This window comes from Polypterus senegalus, chromosome 13 (assembly GCF_016835505.1).
Source record: "Polypterus senegalus isolate Bchr_013 chromosome 13, ASM1683550v1, whole genome shotgun sequence".
Classification (NCBI taxonomy): Eukaryota; Metazoa; Chordata; class Cladistia; order Polypteriformes; family Polypteridae; genus Polypterus; species Polypterus senegalus.
The window spans coordinates 18,541,270-18,562,796 of record NC_053166.1 but is presented as its reverse complement, the minus strand read 5'-3'; the positions used below and the strand labels follow the sequence as shown (position 1 = coordinate 18,562,796).

The following is a 21,527-nucleotide window of genomic DNA, read 5'->3' as shown; positions in this document are numbered from 1 at the left end:
GATCGCTAACCAAGGAGGACAACTAACCCCACCCCTTCTGGTCCAGGAGCTATAAAAATAAGGGTGTTCCCAGGAGGTGGCATCTTATTTGGAAGATGAATGGAATAGAGATGGATGGCTTTAAGCATGTAACACTATAATAGCTAATGGCAAAATTTATTCGTTATATTCTGAACCATTGCATGCTTGTTATTTTGTTTAAACCTCTTTCAAAAAGTAAATAGGGCTCATAAAAAAAAAATAAAAAAAGAAGCTCACATAACATTATTCTTGTAATATAGCTATTGGCATAATATCTCATTTAAAATCATTTTTCAAAGTTTCTTTACGAAGTTTCAACCTGCCTGTATAAAGCAAAAGAACAGAACCAGGAATAGGGTGCAACCTGTAGATTGACAAAAATTACAGTTATCAGAATTAAAGATCAGTCTTAGGACCACACTCGTGTAATAGTTGCAAAAACAATTCACTACAACAATTAAGTGCATTGGACCTAGTCTAATTTATGGCTCTATTAAGCAATTTTCTGTGATAAACCTTTGTCTCTTCAAGGAATAGATTTAATTTGTGCGCTTCTTTGGGGATCACTCCAAAATCCAATAAGCACCTCATGTTCTACAATATGACAAATATACAATGCAAGCCCTACGTTCTTTCTCTTGTGAAGTCTACAATGTGTATATTTATATAATTGATAGCACTTCACATACACACAAAAAAACATATGTAGGAAGAGATTTTTCTGGCTAAAATGAAAATACAGGTATGATAAATGTTGGTTTGCCTACATTGTGGTTTTGGGTATAACCTTTGCAACCAAACTACAATATCAACTTTTACACACGTTAAAGCTGACTAAGCTGGTAAAAATCTCTGAAGCATGGTTTACACAACACTGTCCTGAATTAGCATTCTGCAGTCATCTTTTCACTGCAACAAGGTTATCAGGAGACAATACCTGCTTGTAATTGGACTGATAAAAGAATGTGTTAATTCTTCATTTAATGTGTGAACATAGAGTTTTTCTTTCTAAAGGATAGAGAACATTTTTGTGCCATTTTCAGAATAGATTAGTTTCACAAAGACAAAGCTTAACTTTCTTTCATAATGTCTTATTAGTCACTTCGTAATTTTAATTTTTGTGAACACATTTTTAAAAGATAAACAGACAGTGAAATAAAATTCACAGAGGGTCAGGAAAAGAGAATTAGAGGACTTCCATCAAGGGGTTAAAGCCAATATTGCTTTAAAATACCCACGCTTCGCAGCGGAGAAGTAGTGTGTTAAAGAAGTAATGAAAAAGGAAACATTTTGAAAACAACGCAACATGATTGTCAATGTAATTGTTTTGTCACTGTTATGAGTGTTGCTGTCATATTATATATATGATCTATCTATCTCCATTGGGGTGTGAGCAGCTGTTGCTGGGGGTGCCAGAATCCATCGAGGAAGAAAAATGAAAAACATTTGTACAAAATCTTAATTTATCTATCCATTCCAAAACAATTAAATGGGCAGGCTATTTCGTATTTGTTTGTTAAAACGGATGACTCCCGCTCTTACATGCACTTAGTGCTGCGTGGGTAATATGAACTATCGTATCTGCTCAAGTTCTATTTAAATTTTAAATATAAGTAATTTTTATTTAGTCGACAGAAATATGTTTGGTAGGAATGTAAGTTAAATTTATTCATCATTGCATAAATTTTTCTTCACCAAATTTAAACACTAAATTCAACTTCCATTCCTACCAAAGATATTTCTGTCAACTAAATAGAACCTACTTAAATCCAAATAGAACTTGAAAAGAAATATTTTTTTGAATCTGATCGCACATTGTAGAGCGACTTGCCGCGCACCACATCGAGCCTGCGAGCTATTGAGCTGTCGCCAGCCTGCCTCAATAAGTGACCCTCGCTTCACTCTTACTTTTTTACCATTCATTTAATCATGGGTAGTCGCGAAAAAAATTAGAAAATGAAAGGAGGATTACACTGAGTAAGGCTTTACCAAAACAATTATTGATGGCGAATAAAGTATCCTTTATTCATAAAGCTTCAATTGGTGATGTGTTTTTCTGCATTAACCTCATATTTTTTCATACTTCTCAAACTAAGGGGGTGCGAGGGTAAAATGAATTGGGAAGTGCCGATTTATATATATTGAATATACTGAAATAGTTTTACTGTCAAATAATGCAAACAATACGCGGCACGTGTTTTGCCCCAATTCTGGGCTGATCAGGCGTACATACTCACTGCACCCCCTGTCGGGAATCGGACGTCAGCACTAGAGGCGAAGCCTTTCGTGTTGTGCCACAGCGTGTGGTTTGTTTATTTGACAGGATGAAGATTGGGAGATATATATATGTGTGTATATGTAACTCCTGTAGCCACAATAAATGCCTTTATTGAATAGAATAACCTTTCTACTGCAGCCACAGCCGCGACATCACATAAAAAACATCAAAAATAACTCATAAACTTGCAATATTATTTAGGAAAATCGCAACATTTTACTCACCAAAACTTCGGATTATTTGTAAACAAAATCCATCCTACTCTCTTTCCTCAAAAACAGTTCAATTACTCTGTCGTACGGATTATCCATGTGCTTCAGTTCCATCAAAACGTCCCTTTCTATCGCATTTGAAGCTAATGCCGAAAGGTGAACCCGCCCTATGGTATTTCTGGCATAAGTTTGAATTTGCTTTAGGGCTGAAAATGTCTGCTCTACTGAAGCAGTGTACACGGGAATGCTCACCGCCAAATACACCAATGTGAAGAGCTGCCCCATGCTCTCATTTAGATTTTTCTGATGAAGGAAGTCAAGGAGATCAGTGGGAGATTCACCTAAAAAAATCATTCATGGCATATATTACAGTCAGTTCTGTTTTCACCCGTGACAGATCAAAAAGCGCTCGTGTTAAACTGGAGAAGGCTGCATGCGTGAAATTTTTATTGTATTCCTGAAACTTCTGGGGCTCGAGGAGCAGGACAAACATCAGGTTTTCGTGGTCTTGAAATCTAGTCTGTGTCTGGCAAATAACATTGTCCAGAATCCTGCCATGGTGTTGGCCGTAGTGCGTGCGACGATCTTTCGCTCGGAGCGTTTGCAGTGCGTTCAGTGGCCTTGTAGAGTTCCTCATACTGGCTTCTATCCAATCAATGGGTCTAAATATGGCGACGTTGCCACAAGCCTGCTAGAGGGCCCTACTGACACCAACTCAAAATCTGATTGGTTGAAGCAACAGGTTAATCGATATTTATTCTGTGTTAGAGTGCCTACACAATGGATTGTGAAAGCCTCTCTGCCTGGTAACAAATGATGGCTGAAATGCGATTGGTTAAATGCTTGAATACGAAACTCCGCCTCCCACAGCTATCGAGCTGCAGTCTATTACAGTACAGTATACGGACGAAAATACGTCCCAATTATGACCATTACGCGTAGAATTTTCGAAATGAAACCCGCCCAACTTTTGTAAGTAATGAGCCTGCCAAATTTCAGCCTTCTACCTACACGGGAAGTTGGGAGAATTAGTGATGAGTGAATGAGTGAGTGAGTGAGTCAGTCAGTGAGGGCTTTGCCTTTTATTAGTATAGATTGGAGCATAAAAATAAAAAGTAGAGGAAGAATATTAATATTTAATGGCAGAAGAGCTGGGCACAAAAAGGACAAGAGCCACTCAGTAGCAGACAATTGTGGATGCACGTGGATAAATGTTCCAGGGATAATACATAAGGGGCTAGAAGTCCCATGTGGTTTTTGTGGCATGCATATTATATATAGTGGACAAATTTAAACAGAATACAAGGATAGGATTTTTGGAGCCCATAGAGAAATACTTAAAGATTTTAATTCGGGATAATGGACAAATTGGGGGGGATGGAGGTCAACAGAAGGTTACTTAGAGTAACAAAGTGTGGAATATGGTTTCTTGGCAAGAGCCAAGGAGCAAAATCTATTACACAATAGGTAAAGTTGTAGAAAGGAGGGCTCATTACATCTGAGATTAAGGTAGAAAAAGAATGAAATACAAAGGAAATTAAGATGCTTAATGTAATGAATAGAACTGAAGGGGACCAGAGTCATCTTTAAACCCAGATGTACCCATGAGGATAAAAAGGCACCAATTCTAAAGGCTGCATTATAAAAAGGGCAGCATGGGAGTATCTACCTGGGCAGGAACTAATATGCCTCACCTTAATTATTTGGTGATAAAAACACAAATGTGTTCTGTTTACAAGTGTGAATAGAGGGAAGTAACAGGACCTGTATAGAAAACATTATAATCGAGCGATCCTTTATTTGTCCCCAAGGGGAAATTAAAATTTATCTTGGTGTCTGCTGTTTGCCAATGGTCATTTTTAAAGGAAACTATTTAAAGTCTATTACATAAACTCTTAACAAGAAAGAGAATTAGCAAACATTTTAATATGCAAATAATTCAAATCACCTTCCCTACAAAGTTTTGCACAAGTGTGGGGTCTCGTTTATTCTTCAATATTTAGCTAAATGGACATGTACCAAGAGTAGCAAAGACAATGTTTGAACTTCTGGACATCTGTTCTATATGGGTGAAAGAATAAACTTTCCCACCTTTGCAAGCAGATATTTCTTTTGTGTTTGTAATTTATGAGCGCTTGTGATGCATGCAATAAACATTTATTCAAAACAGCAAATATATCTTGTTCGCCTAATATATAAATATGTACTAGCAAGTTAACAATTTGACCTCATTTGTGGTATTTGTTCTTTTCTGTGCAATGAGGCTTAGCTCCTCTTTGCAAAAGGCTTTTTTAGTTTCCTCTTTTATTTGAGAATTTGCTAGTGCAGTTCTCTCACCTCTCGAACTTCTCAAAAAAAACCTGATTTGTTTTCTGGATTAAAAAAAAAATGAGAGACTTATCTTCATCTTTGGTGTATTATGGCTCACTTGCTGGATATATACTGTAGAATCATGTGGGCAAATTTTGAAAACTGATAGCATTTTTTTCTATAAACACTTCCTAACGCAGTATAATTATTCCCTATAACCTGAGCACAAAATGTTTCACTAGTGTCCAAAATGAAAATTTAGATTTTGCTGTAAAAAACATTTGCAATCACACATTTTGAATGATTTTAGGTTGACACAAATGGTATCCAATTCAATATCCTTGACACTAAATGAAACTGAAAGGATAACATTTTCAGTTGTGCAAAATGCACATAATGGGCTATTAAGGGCTATTCCCATTAGCAAGCTATTACCCATATGTTAGAATATTTACTTCCGATAGATGTGAGTCTTTCTAAGGTGCTTCTAGTGGATAGCTGTGCTTGCACTCTGAATGCTTTAGGAATGTTTATTAGTAAAAGCAATGAACACAGCCAAAGGGGTGGGTTGAGCCATGGCTGGATTTTAAGTTGATATAGGTTCTATATTATTTGGACTTCATTTTAAAATGTGATACTGATACAGTTCTTACCGCTTTTACTCTTCGTATGTGTCGATTTGTAAGGTATTTACACATAGGAAGTATAAATATTAGATTTGAATACACAAAGGGATGTCTGAAACTTCAAAGTACTCCTTATGAGAAGGATTTGGGAGTCACAGTGGACTTCCAGACAGAGTTCAGAAGCCATTAAAAAGAATAACAGAATGTTAGTTTATATAGCACCCTGATGTAGAGTACAAGTCAAAGGAGGCTACTCTTAAGCTATATAATTCATTAGTGAAGCCTCACCCGAAGTACTATGTACAGTTTAGGTCTCCAAAATTATAAAAAAAATAAGTAGCAGCACTAGAAGAAAAACCTAGAGAAGAGCAACTAGCCTGATTCTAGGACTACAGGGTATGGGTTATGAGAAAAGATTATAGTGGAACCTTTTCAGTTTAAACAAATGTAGGTTAAGAGATGACAGGATTTAAGCGTTTAAACATAAGGATAAGTACAGTGGTTCAGCGGCTGTGGGACATCTGTTGGTGAAAAAAAGATTCACTGATCTTGACTTTGTGGACGACGCTGTGATCTTTGCAGAGTCAATGCAGGCTCTGATCGGGGCTCTCAAGAGACTGAGTGAAGATTCGGAGTGTCTGCGCTTGCGAGTGTCCTGGTTTGATTTTGTGTCAGATGAGCAGTTGCTCACAGAGTCCTGAATGATGCATATTACCCGCATTGTGAGGGAGGGTCCGTTACGGCGTTATGGCCATGTGGCACAATTCCCCCGAGGGTGATCCGGCTCGGAGGATCCTCATTGTTGAGGACCCGAGTGGCTGGACTAGGCCAAGGGATGTCCACATAACACCTGGCTGTGGTAGATAGATGGTCATTTGCGGAGATTGGGACTGGACCTTCAAGTCATCGTAGGGAATTTCCAATCAGGATGTTTGGTTGTTTGTGGCAACGCACTGTACCAATGCATGATCACAACCTGACCAGACAGTGGTTCAGGTTCAAAAAAGGACCTGATCCATTGAATGCGTCGAGTTCAAAAATATGTTCTACTAGAACGTGAAGCACAGTTGAAAACTTGTTAACGGTAAAATGTTACATAGTTTTTCTTCAAGCAGAGAATCAAACATGTGGAATTAGTTATTAAGTAGTGTAGTTGAAAGTAGGACTTTAGGCTAATTCAAAACTCAACTCGACTTTACTTTATAGGAATTGGACAGATAGGATTAGCAAGCTTTGTTGAGATGAATGGCCTGTTCATGTCAATCTTTTTCTAATGTGTGTACTTATTCATTACTAGCCATGCCCTATGGCTCCGCCGACATATTAGTAAAAAAGGACAGTGAGGAGGGCCCTGCCTGGCTCCCCACTCCTGAAGTCACGCTTCCCTCTCCACTCGGCCCACAGCCTTTGTCTATGATATTTAGCGCAATGAGAGAAGTCACAAAATCAACTGGAATGTTCAAGCAAATTATAGAAAAAAAAAAAATCAATCTAAATCCGTTATGTAAAGCTAAGAGATTAGCTCTGAATTATTCAGTATATACTGCAAGTGTTAATTGAGAAATAATAAAATTCAGGGAGGGGTGTGCATGTGTGTGTGTGTGTGTACACAACATTTTACATGACTTCACTCTTTTCAATGTATATACCAACTTTGGGGGGGGAGGGAAAAAAATGAAAACTAGAATTAAAAGAGGAAAAAGAACCTCTTCACTAAGTTTCATCAGTGGCAAAGTTGTTAAAATTTTTGCAAGGTTGTTTGTTTAGTATTTGAACATAGAGGAACACTACAGACGCTTTCTTTCATGATTCTGTCATTGTTTTGAACAACAAGAAAAGAATGTACCTGTTGACAACACACCCTGAAATAAAATAAATAAAAATATGGAAGTGTGAAAATGGCTAACAAAGTCCAGCAGCCATAGCTGGCACTCCAAAAACAGATTTTAGAAATAGTTCTTTGGTCTATTTGATAATCCTAATTGTTATCAATCAAGGTTGGGATCAGAAAGTATCCAAACTCTCATCTTAAAGCAGCCCCATTCAGAATTTACCCTCTTCACCAGTTACATCCCTTTGGTGTTTAAACAAATTTTATTTTGAACAATAATTTAAAACTCTCCAGTATACTACAGCTCTCATTTCTGTCTATGCTGTCCTCACTACAGGATACGGATATAATCCATTATTTACACTTACATTGTTTAATGGTTTATACAGTATACCTGAACAAACTTACAAAAATTAGTTCAAATTAAATGAAATCAAATTAGTTCACGCTTTCATTTTACGAGTGATTTATGACTTATTTTTTACTTTGTAGTACACTATTTAACTTAACATAAGCATATATATTTTAATTTTCTCTGTCAAAATGTAATGATCCAATTGGTTTTAGCTGGGCACAAGTCCAAAATTTCAATTCATAAATGGTCAAAGGAATATCAATCATTCTACAAAACATCCATTCTATTCATTTTTCTGCCTATGTATGGGTAGACCGGTTTAGAGGTTTGCAATTACCAAAAAATAGGAATGCTTCGTTTTTTTATTTTGTTTTGGTTTTGTTTTTTCCCCCTCAGGGATGATACCAATCACCATTTTCAAGTCATTAGAATCACCCAATTCCATTTTGCTCATTTAAAATTACTTCCCCTTGTAGATTTCTGCACATTCTGTTTTACAGAAGCAAATGAACAAAAACACTACCCTGGAAAAATAACAAAAACAACAATCGGAGTTAAAGAATGGGCAATTTATCAATGTAGTTATTTGGAATGAAAAAAAATTGATTTAGCTCTGTGGATCATTGATCAGAGTATCAAGTAAAGAAAAATGGAAAAACATTTAAAAATTTGCCAAAGAACTGTATACCGTAAGTTTGTTAAAAAAGCAAAACAGCTCTAAAAAGTCTTATGCTGGACTTGGCTTGGCACCTTAGTACTCCCTCCTAGGAAGGTACACCATAAATGAAACCCTTCCTTTATTTTACAGAAGTCAATGGGCCAAAACATTTAACACGAAAGAAAAGAGAAAAGAGGAAAGAAAGAGAAATTAATGTTGTGTAGCACAGTAGTTTAAAACATGTGTTTTTACCCAATTGCACATTTAAATACAGTATCAACAAAACTGGCAAATACTAACTGTGTGGACCCTTTGAAGCACTGGTCCTTACATGGTTAGGTACAACAGTGAAATTTAAAATACATTGAACGATATCCTATTGTACAGTATTTGAAATTGATGGCAAACAGTTTCAGTGTAACATTACTTTCTTAGTTTTACCTTTGTTTGGTTAAATGCACTCCTGCAGAATGTAAGAACATATAGGAGACAAGTGAACGCGCTCAAATAAAAATGTTGAGGACTGACAAACAGCAGGCACTTCAGGAAGAGGGATGCAGCTCATGTCACAAATGACAGTCTTTATACTTTTCCCTACATGGGCCGCAGTTTTAGTTTACTTATCCGTCTTTTGAATCCATTGCTGGCTCCATCTTATTTGCCCTTTACTAAATGTGCATAGTTTTGATGCACTGCTAGTTTATAGTATGTGCTGAAGTGATCTAGAATTGAATGTAACACTGAATTATTTGCCTATTTAAAAAAAAAAAGGCAAATGTGAATGGGGCACACGTAGGACAATGCTTTAGTGAAATGATAGATGAATGATAAAGACCTATTGTAGGATAAAACAGTACTGATTAAAAAAAAAAAAATAGATAGAATCTCCAGGTAGTAGAGCAGTGCATTGATTCTGAAATTGACAGAAAAATATTTGTAGGATACTGTGGGACTAAATAAAACAAACAATTTTCTATCATCTACAAAATTCTGAAATCAGTTTTATTTTTTTCACTGCTATGTATACAGGCATCTACTATACATGATTATTCTATTACATGGTGACAGGAAGCTGGAGCCAATCATGAGAATCTAGGCCAGATCTCTGTTGATCCTGTCAGCCCATTCCAGGGAATTCTGTCAATTGCTTAACATGAAAGTCCAACACTGTGAATAGACTGGGAACAGATTCTAGGCCCCTGGAATAAAAAGGGAGCAGCACATATACTTGCTAATGAGCAGAAAAAAACGTTTCAGTACACATGGCTAAAACTGTCAGTACCACTTTGTGTCAGTCATCAACACTCACACACACACAATGGTTATAGAAGAGTTTACTCTTAGTAAACAAAAGCAAATCTTTAATTTTTAAGATATTAATTTAAAAATACTTAGGAAAAACAATCACTGTAGAATTACCAGAGAAATTATGCAACCATAAACTGAAAAAATTTTTATTGGTGAGTGAATTTTGATATTTTACAAATGTACTGTGTGCTGCAGCCGGTAACATCATACACATCCTTGCTTATGTCATCTAGTGATGGACAGTGAGAAAGATTATGTACACACGTATTTTGTAAACAAGCAACAGGACCTGAATAAAAAGGCATAGGAATATATTTAATCAGGTTAAAGAGGTTATAGAGGTTTTAACAAAGGCAGAGTGGTACTGCAGAACTGCCATTTCTGCCTCATAGCATCCCAGGCTCCATGGATTTTGCATATTCTTCCCATGCATTTGTGGACTTGCTAGTGTAGGTGTGCGTAACTGCGTATGATTAACTATTTTAACAAGGAATATTAGAAATGTCAGTAATACAGCTCATTTAACAAAGTACTGCAAATTTAGATATTTAGTTTCCGTGAAGTAAACAAACCCATCCCCTTTCTCCATCCTCAACTAGAGTTCAATAAGATTTGAGGCATCAATACTAGCTGCTGAGCCACTGAATCACACAGTTTCAAAACATCCAAAGCAAATAACCAGATTAAAACTAAACTGATACTTTATTTATAGGTTAGTGTTACGAGATTGCAAGCTGCACACTCTTTTCCTGTTTGGCTGTGTGGTTGTGCCCTGCAAAGGAACAGCATACCTTCCATCACTTTAGCTTCTTACCTTACACCCAGTGCTGCTGGTAAATCACCGGCTCCCTGTAACCCTGAACTGGGTAGATTAAGTTTACCACTCAGTACATTTAGAACTAAAATTATCAGTTCTTGTCACATGATAGTACACCACTGGTGTCCTTTACATCTCCATCAATAGCCGTCACTAGACGATCAGAACGCTTATACATGGTCACAGACCGCAATAGCAGGCAATATGTCATGCACCAGGAGGAACCCAGGACACACTGCACCAGCATAGGGTCTGACAATGGGTCCAAGGATTTCATCCCGATACCTAATGGCAGTCAAGGTGCCGTTGTCTAGCCTGTAGAGGTCTGTGCGTCCCTCCATGGATTTGCCTCCTCAGACCATCGCTGATCCACCACCAAACCGGTCATGCTGAACGATATCACAGGCAGCATAATGTTCTCCATGGCTTCTCCAGACCCTTTCACGTCTGTCACATACTCAGGGTGAACCTGCTCTCACCTTTGAAAAGCACAGGGCGCCAGTAGTGGACCTGCCAATTCTGGTATTCTATGGCAAATGCCAATTGAGCTCCACAGGGCCCATTAGAGGACGTCGCGCCCACAGCCACCTTCATGAAATTGGTTTCTGATTGTCTGGTCAGAGACATTCACACCAGTGGCCTGCCTGCTGGAGGTCATTTTGTAGGCTCTGGCAGTGCTCATCCTGTTCCTCCTTGCCCAAAGGAGCAGATACCAGTGGGTCCTGCGGATGGGTTAAGGACCTTCTATGGCTCTGTCCAGCTCTCTAGAGTACCTGCCTGTCTTCTGGAATCTCCTCCATGCCCTTGACACTGTGCCGGGAGACACCGCAAACCTCCTGGCAATTGTTCGTATTGATGTGCCATCCTGGAGAAGTTGGACTACCTGTGCCAGCTCTGTAGGGCCAGGTATCACTTCATGCTACCAGTAGTGACACTGACCGTAGCCAAATGCAAAACGAGTGACAAAACCGATGACGTGGGAAAAATGTCAGTGGCCTCCCTCCACCTGTTAAACCATTCATTCCTGTTTGGGGGGGGGGTGTCGTCTCATTGTTGCCCTTCTAGTGCACCAGTTGTTAATTTAATTAACACCAAGGCAGCTAAAACTGATTAACAACCCCTCTGCTACTTAACTGTCCAGATCAATAGCCCAGAAGTTTCACTGACTTGATGCTATACTTGGATTCAGAAGTGTTCCTTTAATATATATATATCATACATACACATACACACATACACACACACACACACACACATACATACATACATATGCAGTAAACTTCCATAGGCATCCATAATTTTATAACCAAAACCTTAAATACTCTTACAGGCTTTGATTTTTTTCCGGTGCAGATTTTAAGGTTTTATATAAAAACAAAAAAAAAATACGCAAATATTTGGAGATACAAATTTAAATGAACGCCGAACTGGCATACTGTAAATCCATTTCGCCTCCCCTTCATCAAGTATTTTGCATACAAACAAATTCAAAAATATCAATGCCGCCGAGGCAGCTTGACGTTCGACATTCTGATTTTGAGGCTTCACAGCTCCGAAACAAATTAGTATCGGTTTAACAGCTGTATGTTAATTATAGGCATCAATGCTATATTTCTATAATAACAGAATGTATCGATTTATTACTGAGACTCATTACATACCATCTTCATTGCCGAAACAAAGCCACCCCAGCACAACGCGCCCAAGGGCACGCGGCTCGAGAACTTTCCAGAGATCGCCGGGTTTGGCCTCGTGACCTTCATCGTGAACGAGTGTAAGTTGAGCGCGAAACAGGAAAGCGGAGATAAGCAGCCAGCACACTGGTTGACGTTTTTATTGGTGACGTCTTGACGAAGGCAGAGCAATCAGTCTCAGGTAAGGTGGGAAGTGTGTAGCGATGTTTGATAGCTGCATTTTATGTTTTATTTTTTTTTGCACACAGCTGGGGAATATTTAATGTTACGTGCTAGGTTAATAAAATAGTAGATTGTACAGCCTATGATCCAGATTCCCGTATAAGTCTAAAAAAACACCGACATGCGGTATGCGCGGCCACAATGTGTAACATCAATAACCATAAATGTTGATCATATGGAATGAAAAAAGTGAAAAGATCGAGTGGTGTATTTTATCATTCATTGCGTGAGAAGAGTTTTCGTGCCGGCCACCGCTTCTGCCTCACAGATACAGGAGACAGGGTTGCGCGGTTCACTCAAAATCTTCCCAATCCTCAACCCAAATCCCCCCAATTTTAAAAATTTTCCCTCCATCTGAAAAACTAATTATTGTTAAGCTTTTTGCTTACTTAATACAAGCAGTTTCGAAAACCGGAACACCGATGGCAAAGAAAGGTCTTGTAAAGAAAAATAGCGTTGCCAAGCTAGTTAATTAATTAGTTCATTCTACAGTTGTACTAAAATATTTTAAATTACGCGGATGAAAAATCACATTCGTGTGCATTATTGTATGCCATCATCAAAAAATGGATTTTGTTTTGCACTGCATGGAGGATATTCGCAAATGAGGGGCACCTTTTACTATCCAAAACACTTTGAAATAAGTCAGTTGACCATTAATCATGCTAATGAGAAAAGTACTCATAATGAAATTAGTTTAATGAACATACTGCTTTTAAATCTCTAATTGAACACAGTCCAAAGACATGCAGTTTAGGTGGGTTAGTGTTGCTAAGTTGGACCCCTGTGTGTGTTTATCTTGTGATAGATTAGTGTCCCATCCAGGAAAAAATGTTCCTGCCTTGTACCCGATAATTTCAGGGATTGGCTCCAGCTGCTTTGCACCCGATGATTGTTGGAATAGGCTCCAGCTGCCCTACAGGCTTGTCCTGGGTAAGAGGTTTAGGAAGACCTATGGATGGAAACAGAACTCTAAACATGCACTATAAAGGCACGGATCAGTGTCCTGGTATGAACAGTTTAATTTTAAAATGAATAACTCAAGATAATGTTCATCACAAAATCTGACACATAATCAAAGTTTCACTTACAAACCAAACAAAAGCCAGTATCCAACTTTGAAGTGGTAATTGATGAACAGCTATCTTTCTCTTGCCACATTTTAACTGTCTCTCATTCATGCATATTCACTCTGTATATCTGAAGAATCAGACATTATCTTACTCTACATGGAGCACAACATTTGGTCCTGGCTTTGGGCTTGTCACATCTGGTCACATCTGGATTACTGCCACTCACTACTAGCTGGAGAATACACATGTGCTGTCAAGCCATTGCAGATGGTCTAAAATGCAGCAGCCCTTTTATGTATTCAACCAGTCAATATGGGCACATATAAATCATTGGTACATTGGTTCCCGGTACAAGCACACGTTAAGATCAAATTGTTGATGCTTGCCTACACAGTATTCAATGAATCAGTACATGTGTATATGGATGGAGTGGTGAGGTGCTATGCTCCTTCTCTCACAGTTGGGTCTGCCAGTGAGCAGTGTCTGGTGATGCCACCTCTGCGTGGTATCCAATCTTAATCTAGACACTTCATATGTACTGTAGCTCCTAGTTGGTGGAACAAGCTGCCCATCTCAATCTGAACTGCTGACTCTCTTAATGTGTTTAAGAAGCAATAGAAAATCCTACTGTTCTGTAAATATTTGTCAAATTGTTAATTAATGTTTTTTGCTCTGTCGACATCTGTCATTGTTAATTGATCATTTTTTGGCATGTTCACCTTACATCTCTTCACTTGTGGTAATCAATTTTTGTAACCTGTTCTGCTATGCTTGTTCATAATAGTTTGTAGACTGATGTTACTCTGTTTTGTTGACCTTCTTTGTAAGTGACTTTAGATAAAAGTGTTTGCTCAGCAAATAAATTTGAATGTAAATTTAGAAAAGCAAAAGTAATAATTTAAATAATAAGACACTACATACAAACTGTTATTCTCTACTCCATTTATTGCTGAATATATGCCTGTACTTTGATGCTTGAGGAGTTATCATTACCAAAGGTAATTGTTACGCTGAAATATACTCAAAATATTTAATTCTCATTGTGAGAATGAGACGACAGATTCACATAACTGTCTAAGCTAATACCAGCCCCAGGTGTGTTTTTGTGCTTCGATGTAATGCTCAGCCTTGTTAATAAAGTTAGAAAAGTGAACAGGAAGAAGCACAAACTGAGGTGGAATAAGAATGCTACTCTAAGATGGCCATCAATCCCAAACCACTCCAACCACTTACCACTTATACATGAGCTTCAAGTTGAGAGAGCATAGCAATGAGAGATGGGTGTTGCAAGATTCAGTATGCTGGTTATTGCTGACTTTGCTTTCATGCATTATTTGGGTTGGGGAAAATGTGGAAAGTATAACATCCTATTTCCATATGAAGATACATGTTTCACATGAAAAAAATCCCCATTTATTTTTAGTAATTCACGCCATATCCAGTTAAACTTATTCCCCCATTTTCTCCATATGACCCTGATTTCTCCCATAATTAAGGAATTTCTTCATGATCTGGCAGTCGTTTTACCGGGTCCTGCAAAAGGCAGTTCAAAACCCAAAAACTGCAACTAAAAAACAGACCAACATATAATGTATTTTATCTCCTGTGACTATGATATGTGCAAAAAAAACAGAAGAAAACAATGATATACACAAAAAATTGGTTCATAAATGGTGGGTGTGTGAACAAATCTCACTAATTTTAACATATTCAGAGTTCATTTAACACTGGCAACTTTGTTGTGCAGTACTCTAAAACTGCATAGAGCAAAGACTCGTTTAGCAGAGCTCGTAAGACACATAAAACCCCTTGTAAGCAACCTGACACTGCACAAATACATATACACATTAATATATTACAAATGAATCCATCCATCCATTTTCCAACCTGCTGAATCCGAACACAGGGTCACAGGGGTTTGCTGGAGCCAATCCCAGCCAATACAGGGCACAAGGCAGGAACCAATCCCAGGCAGGGTGCCAACCCACCGCAGGACACACACAAACACACCCACACACCAAGCACACACTAGGGCCAATTTAGAATTGCCAGTTTACCTAACCTGCATGTCTTTGGACTGTGGGAGGAAACCGGAGTGCCCGGAGGAAACCCACGCAGACACGGGGAGAACATGTAGACTCCACGCAGGGAGGACCCGGGAAGCAAACCCAGGTCTCCTAACTGCGACGCAGCAGCGCTACCACTGCACCACCGTGCCCCCCATTACAAATTAATTTATAATATAAATAATTTTTTTTGGCTCATTTTTTTGAGTAATCTAAGGTTCAGCCAATTCCTACCACTTCTTTCCCTTTTGATCAGCTCTCATAATTTATCATTCGCATGTTTGCAAAATTACATTAATAAAAAATTGATTATGAATATTTTTATTACAATTCATGAATACAATAGAAATTTAATTAAAATGTAACAAATTACACACTTTATTCATATGTACAATTTTGTTCTAAATCAATTTAACATACTGTATATTTAGTCAGTCTAATAGTTTTAAATATATTTGTAAAGAAAATAGCATATAAATTATAACATTAGAACAGTCTAGACACGAACAAGCCATTCAGCTTAACAAAGCTCGTCAGTCCTATCCACTTAATTTTTCTAAAGAAAAACATCAAGTCTAGTATATAAATATACACTAGCCAAAGCACGGTGTATCATACGCCGCATAATCAGGCCGGTTTTTGAATGATTTTTAAGCACAGGGAGAAAATTAACATTTGAAAAATCGGTAATGTAATAAATCAGCAAGAAAAGCAACATTGTAACAATGCATGGAACGAACCAACACACAATCGCCCGTGACTGAAAACTGGCGGACCGCCATCGTTCATGTGCCCACCTCCAACTCGTCACTTGAGTCGTTGTTGTCTTTGCACAGTCCAGATGCACCTGTGGCTCACATAGACTTTCCGTGGTCCTGTAGGAGCATCTAAGAAGACGCATGTTTGTCACGGATGCGAATTACTGTATGTAGCATGTAAAACAGTTTGCTATGGTGCACGCGGTCGTGTGTCGTAACCAAAAACTCGGTTTTTAAAGACTGCTTACTTCATTGTGTTTTAACCTCAGTTGTAAAGGATTGTTTTAAGGATCCCATGAGATACCCCTCGCAAACCGTTTTACACGCTGCATATGGCGATTCACCTCCGGCGTGGCTCCTTCCTGTGTGCGCCATAGGTGTCTTACTTGTCGGCGGCTTAGTGAATCCACGCCCCTTCTGGCGTGCTTTCCATGGTTGTCTTGCCTTTCCATGGGTGTCTTGCCTTAGTGAATTATATGTATAGTTATTGAAATGTAATGGAATCTCTCAGTTTTTTTGTCACTTCTTTGGTTTTTGTTCCAAAACTTTATTATAGTTTCCCGCTGTTCATACACTTTTTCTGGTGCGTCCCTATGAATGATCCAGTAGGTAATCCATCGCATACTGACATCCTAACATCCCCGGGACCTTCTTTCCATGTGTTTGATATCTTGATGGAATCTTTCACCCTGCTGTTCACTTAGACTCCATGATTTTCAGGGAAAAGTTCTAAATGCCATTACATTGAGGCTCATGTTTCAACCCAGTTCCTTAAAAATGACTAATACATTTTTCATAATTCTTTTATAATTTGGATATTTATGGTTACCTAAAAATATAGATGTTATGTCTTTGAATGATACCCAAGTCTATCTTTTCAGGTGGTTCGTTGTACCATCAAATTCTGCATCAGAAATTAGTTTTCTAATATCTGGTCCAGTAACAGTGCTCTCTTTAAATTTAGCCTCAGACAAAGCCAGAAACTTTCAACACAAATACATAAAAACAGGCCACATCTTTTGATTGGGTTTTGACAAACCGCTTCATTAAACCAAGCTTAATATGAAGCGGTCATATCAGTGCTTTATCTGGATCAACAAAGATAGGTCTGATGACATTTTTAGCAATAAGCTATACTTTTTTTTTCAAGGTAGCCATTCCTCTTGAACCCAATGTAAATTCTTGCCTCTGCTGTTTCACTCACATGGGAATTTTGTGTATCCTAACTGTTGATATTACCCATCACCACGTTCAATTCCAGCTATATTATTACCTTGTCAAATAAAATATAAGTTTTTCTTTAAACATAGATTATAATATTTGAAAATTTTGAATTCAAGCAAATTATTATTCATTTGATGTGTAATCAATTATAGTGCAAAAAACAATTAAAAATACGGTAATTGACAGCTAAAAAATGTGTTTTGTTAAAAAATGGTACGTGATGGAGAAAAATGTTTTTAATTTTTGTACTCAGGGCTCAAAAATATATAAAAATCACATGAAATATTCAAAATAGTTTTTTTACTGTATACCTGTTTAACTCAACTGAACTGTAAGTCTTTTATGAAGTGTTATTCTCTTCCACATCTGAATCAGCAAAGGCTGAGTAGATGTTATGAACAGTGAATTTATATCTTTTTAAGTTGGCTTGAATTTGAACAGCTTGTTGTACATGTGCTTATTGTGCATTAGTTTTCCTGCATTCTGTTTCAGAGGTTTATTTTTATGTTATCCTGTAAGAAAGACCACCCAACATCAGGGTTAATTAGTGGTAAAGACGGCATCAAGAGGGTTAAACTGTCAAGTCCTTCAAAATCTTTCTCATGTGCTTCACTACCTCACCTTGGTATGTGTGCACTTATTTTTTTCTAATTTGCTCACATGCATGAAGCACAGATGCTAGGGCAAAGCATTCCAAAACCGCCATCAGCTCAACACTCCTTCACTGTTTTCTCCAAACTCAGTCATTAAATCGATTCACTTTGATATGGAATTTATTTGACATTACATTTATTTTAAGTTCCCAGATTTTTTGCAGCTGTGATATGTTTTCTAGGAATCCAAAAAAGACATGCCAGCCTAATTGAAATATTTAGCCATGGAGATGTTTTCTGGCTGGTTTGTTTGGTGGAAAACTTGAACATCTGGCAGTCCTGCTTTTTTACATTTCTTTTTTACAAGGAAAGTATAATGCTGTCAAACTCACATCCAGGAGGGCTACAGGTTTTCATTTTAATCACAATCGTAATTGTTAAGCAGCTTCAGCTGCCAACAGATAACCTGGTTACTTAAACCCAGGTGAACCTGTATGTCCATCATACAATATTTGTGTAGTAGAATATTTGAAAAATAAAAAGGAAAGGTCTGAGAAATGTTATTTTGTGCTGGCTGGCAAAACATTTTCATGATCACTGGAAAAAAAATTATCTGACAGTTATGACAGCAGTAGCAAAATACCCGTGCTTCACAGTGGAGAAGTAGTGTGTTAAAGAAGTTATGAAAAAGAAAAGGAAACATTTTAAAAATAACGTAACATGATTGTCAATGTAATTGTTTTGTGACTGTTATGAGTGTTGCTGTCATCAAGGATTTGATTATCATTATTTCTTTAAATCAGGTTCGTATTTGGAGGATGTGTTGTGTTCAAGTTATATTCCGTGTTTGTCAACCATTGTAAAGATAACAGGTTTCATTCATTGAAGTGTTCACTACCCAAAGCGATACTCGTGAATCTAAGATGTTTAACAGGCATTCCCGGTATTAAGTTGTGGATTTGCCTGTGAATATTTAGCAGCAGCGTGTCTATGAACTTAATTTCAACTTAAGCTTTACACCTTGCTTTCCTATTGATATGTCTACAAAGGCTTGTTCAGATCCAGAGGGTTGTTCCTTTCTTACTGCATCAATAAACAGCTCGTCTTCCTCTTTATCTGAGACATCACATACTGCATGCACGGGTTTACCTCTCCCAGTCCTGTAAATTCAGTTCATGTGAGCCGCTTGAAGTACATGCATCGAAGGTTCTCAGCCGTGCTTGTACTATGTCGCGCGATCTTGCGATGTCCACGGCTTTATTTAATGTTATCTCAGACCCGGCACTTAAAAGTTTCTCTCACACGTTTGCTGAGTTTGTGCCAAACACTATTCTATCCCTGACCATCTCATCTTCGTTTGCATAAGCACAGTCCTTCACCAGCAATTTTAACTCTGTTACAAAGTGAGCAAAAGTCTCGTTTATACCCTGTGTCTTCTCATTAAACTTGTATCTCACAAATATCGTATTCGTCTTAGGCATGACAAACGCCAGCGGCAGCGTCTATGAACTTAATTTAACCTTAAGGTTTACACCGGGCTTTGTTTCCGCAGTAGCTGCACTTATGAATATGCTTGTATGCGTCACTCGCTTCATATTCTTTTGCTGCCTTCTCAATTGTGTAATGCGTTTCTTCTTCAGCCCTCCTTGGAGCTCTCACTAGTTCTCTGCGTACTGCATTCACAGTCAGTTCACGTGAGCCGCACGGAGTACATGCATCGAAGGTTCTCAGCTGTGCTTGTGCTATGTCGTGCGATCTTAGTTAGTTTGTGCCAAACGCCAGTCTATCCCTGACCATCTCATCCTCGTTTGCATAAGCACAGTCCTTCACCCGCGAATATTTAGCAGCAGTGTGTCTATTGGATTGCTGCTGATGGACGGCCTTATATGGGCAGGCACTCAATTATGTGGCGGCATAACGATTAGGGACACAACTCTGCCTCACACGGCAACCGAGCTGCAGGCTATGGCCGTATACAGTGGTGTGAAAAACTATTTGCCCCCTTCCTGATTTCTTATTCTTTTGCATGTTTGTCACACAAAATGTTTCTGATCGTCAAACACATTTAACCATTAGTCAAATATAACACAAGTAAACACAAAATGTAGTTTTTAAATGATTGTTTTTATTATTTAGGGTGAAAAAAAAATCCAAACCTGCTTGGCCCTGTGTGAAAAAGTAATTGCCCCCTGAACCTAATAACTGGTTGGGCCACCCTTAGCAGCAATAACTGCAATCAAGCGTTTGCGATAACTTGCAATGAGTCTTACAGCGCTCTGGAGGAATTTTGGCCCACTCATCTTTGCAGAATTGTTGTAACTCACCTTTATTTGAGGGTTTTCTAGCATGAACCGCCTTTTTAAGGTCATGCCATAGCATCTCAATTGGATTCAGGTCAGGACTTTGACTAGGCCACTCCAAAGTCTTCATTTTGTTTTTCTTCAGCCATTCAGAGGTGGATTTGCTGGTGTGTTTTGGGTCATTGTCCTGTTGCAGCACCCAAGATCACTTCAGCTTGAGTTGACGAACAGATGGCCGGACATTCTCCTTCAGGATTTTTTGGTAGACAGTAGAATTCATGGTTCCATCTATCACAGCAAGCCTTCCAGGTCCTGAAGCAGCAAAACAACCCCAGACCATCACACTACCACCACCATATTTTACTGTTGGTATGATGTTCTTTTTCTGAAATGCTGTGTTCCTTTTACGCCAGATGTAACGGGACATTTGCCTTCCAAAAGTTCAACTTTTGTCTCATCAGTCCACAAGGTATTTTCCTAAAAGTCTTGGCAATCATTGAGATGTTTCTTAGCAAAATTGAGACGAGCCCTAATGTTCTTTTGCTTAACAGTGGTTTGCGTCTTGGAAATCTGCCGTGCAGGCCGTTTTTGCCCAGTCTCTTTCTTATGGTGGAGTCGTGAACACTGACCTTAATTGAGGCAAGTGAGGCCTGCAGTTCTTTAGACGTTGTCCTGGGGTCTTTTGTGACCTCTCAGATGAGTCGTCTCTGCGCTCTTGGGGTAATTTTGGTCAGCCTGCCACTCCTGGGAAGGTTCACCACTGTTCCATGTTTTTGCCATTTGTGGATAATGGCTCTCACTGTGGTTCGCTGGAGTCCCAAAGCTTTAGAAATGGCTTTATAACCTTTACCAGACTGATAGATCTCAATTACTTCTGTTCTCATTTGTTCCTGAATTTCTTTGGATCTTGGCATGATGTCTAGCTTTTGAGGTGCTTTTGGTCTACTTCTCTGTGTCAGGCAGCTCCTATTTAAGTGATTTCTTGATTGAAACAGGTGTGGCAGTAATCAGGCCTGGGGGTGGCTACGGAAATTGAACTCAGGTGTGATACACCACAGTTAGGTTATTTTTTAACAAGGGGGCAATTACATTTTCACACAGGGCCATGTAAGTTTGGATTTTTTTTCTCCCTAAATAATAAAAACCATCATTTAAAAACTGCATTTTTTGTTTACTTGTGT

The 21,527-nt window shown here is 38.3% G+C and overlaps 2 protein-coding genes across 3 annotated transcripts in view; one reads left to right on the top strand and one right to left on the bottom strand.

Moving 5' to 3' along the window:
• The window catches only part of rgs14b (regulator of G protein signaling 14b), an 82,816-nt gene extending 70,555 nt beyond the window's left edge, over positions 1-12,261 (bottom strand). Inside the window, exon 1 of one of the 2 annotated variants that reach the window (XM_039774649.1) lies at positions 12,078-12,261. In XM_039774649.1, the coding sequence (XP_039630583.1) occupies positions 12,078-12,179 (102 nt within the window). In that variant the 5' untranslated portion in view covers positions 12,180-12,261. The remainder of the gene's footprint in view (positions 1-12,077) is intronic. The other variant, XM_039774647.1, reaches the window with a different exon arrangement.
• Positions 12,247-21,527, top strand: part of LOC120542298 (vegetative incompatibility protein HET-E-1-like) — a 117,915-nt gene continuing 108,634 nt past the window's right edge. The window contains exon 1 of the mRNA XM_039774644.1: positions 12,247-12,291. The gene's annotated coding sequence lies outside the window, so the exon portion shown is untranslated. The remainder of the gene's footprint in view (positions 12,292-21,527) is intronic.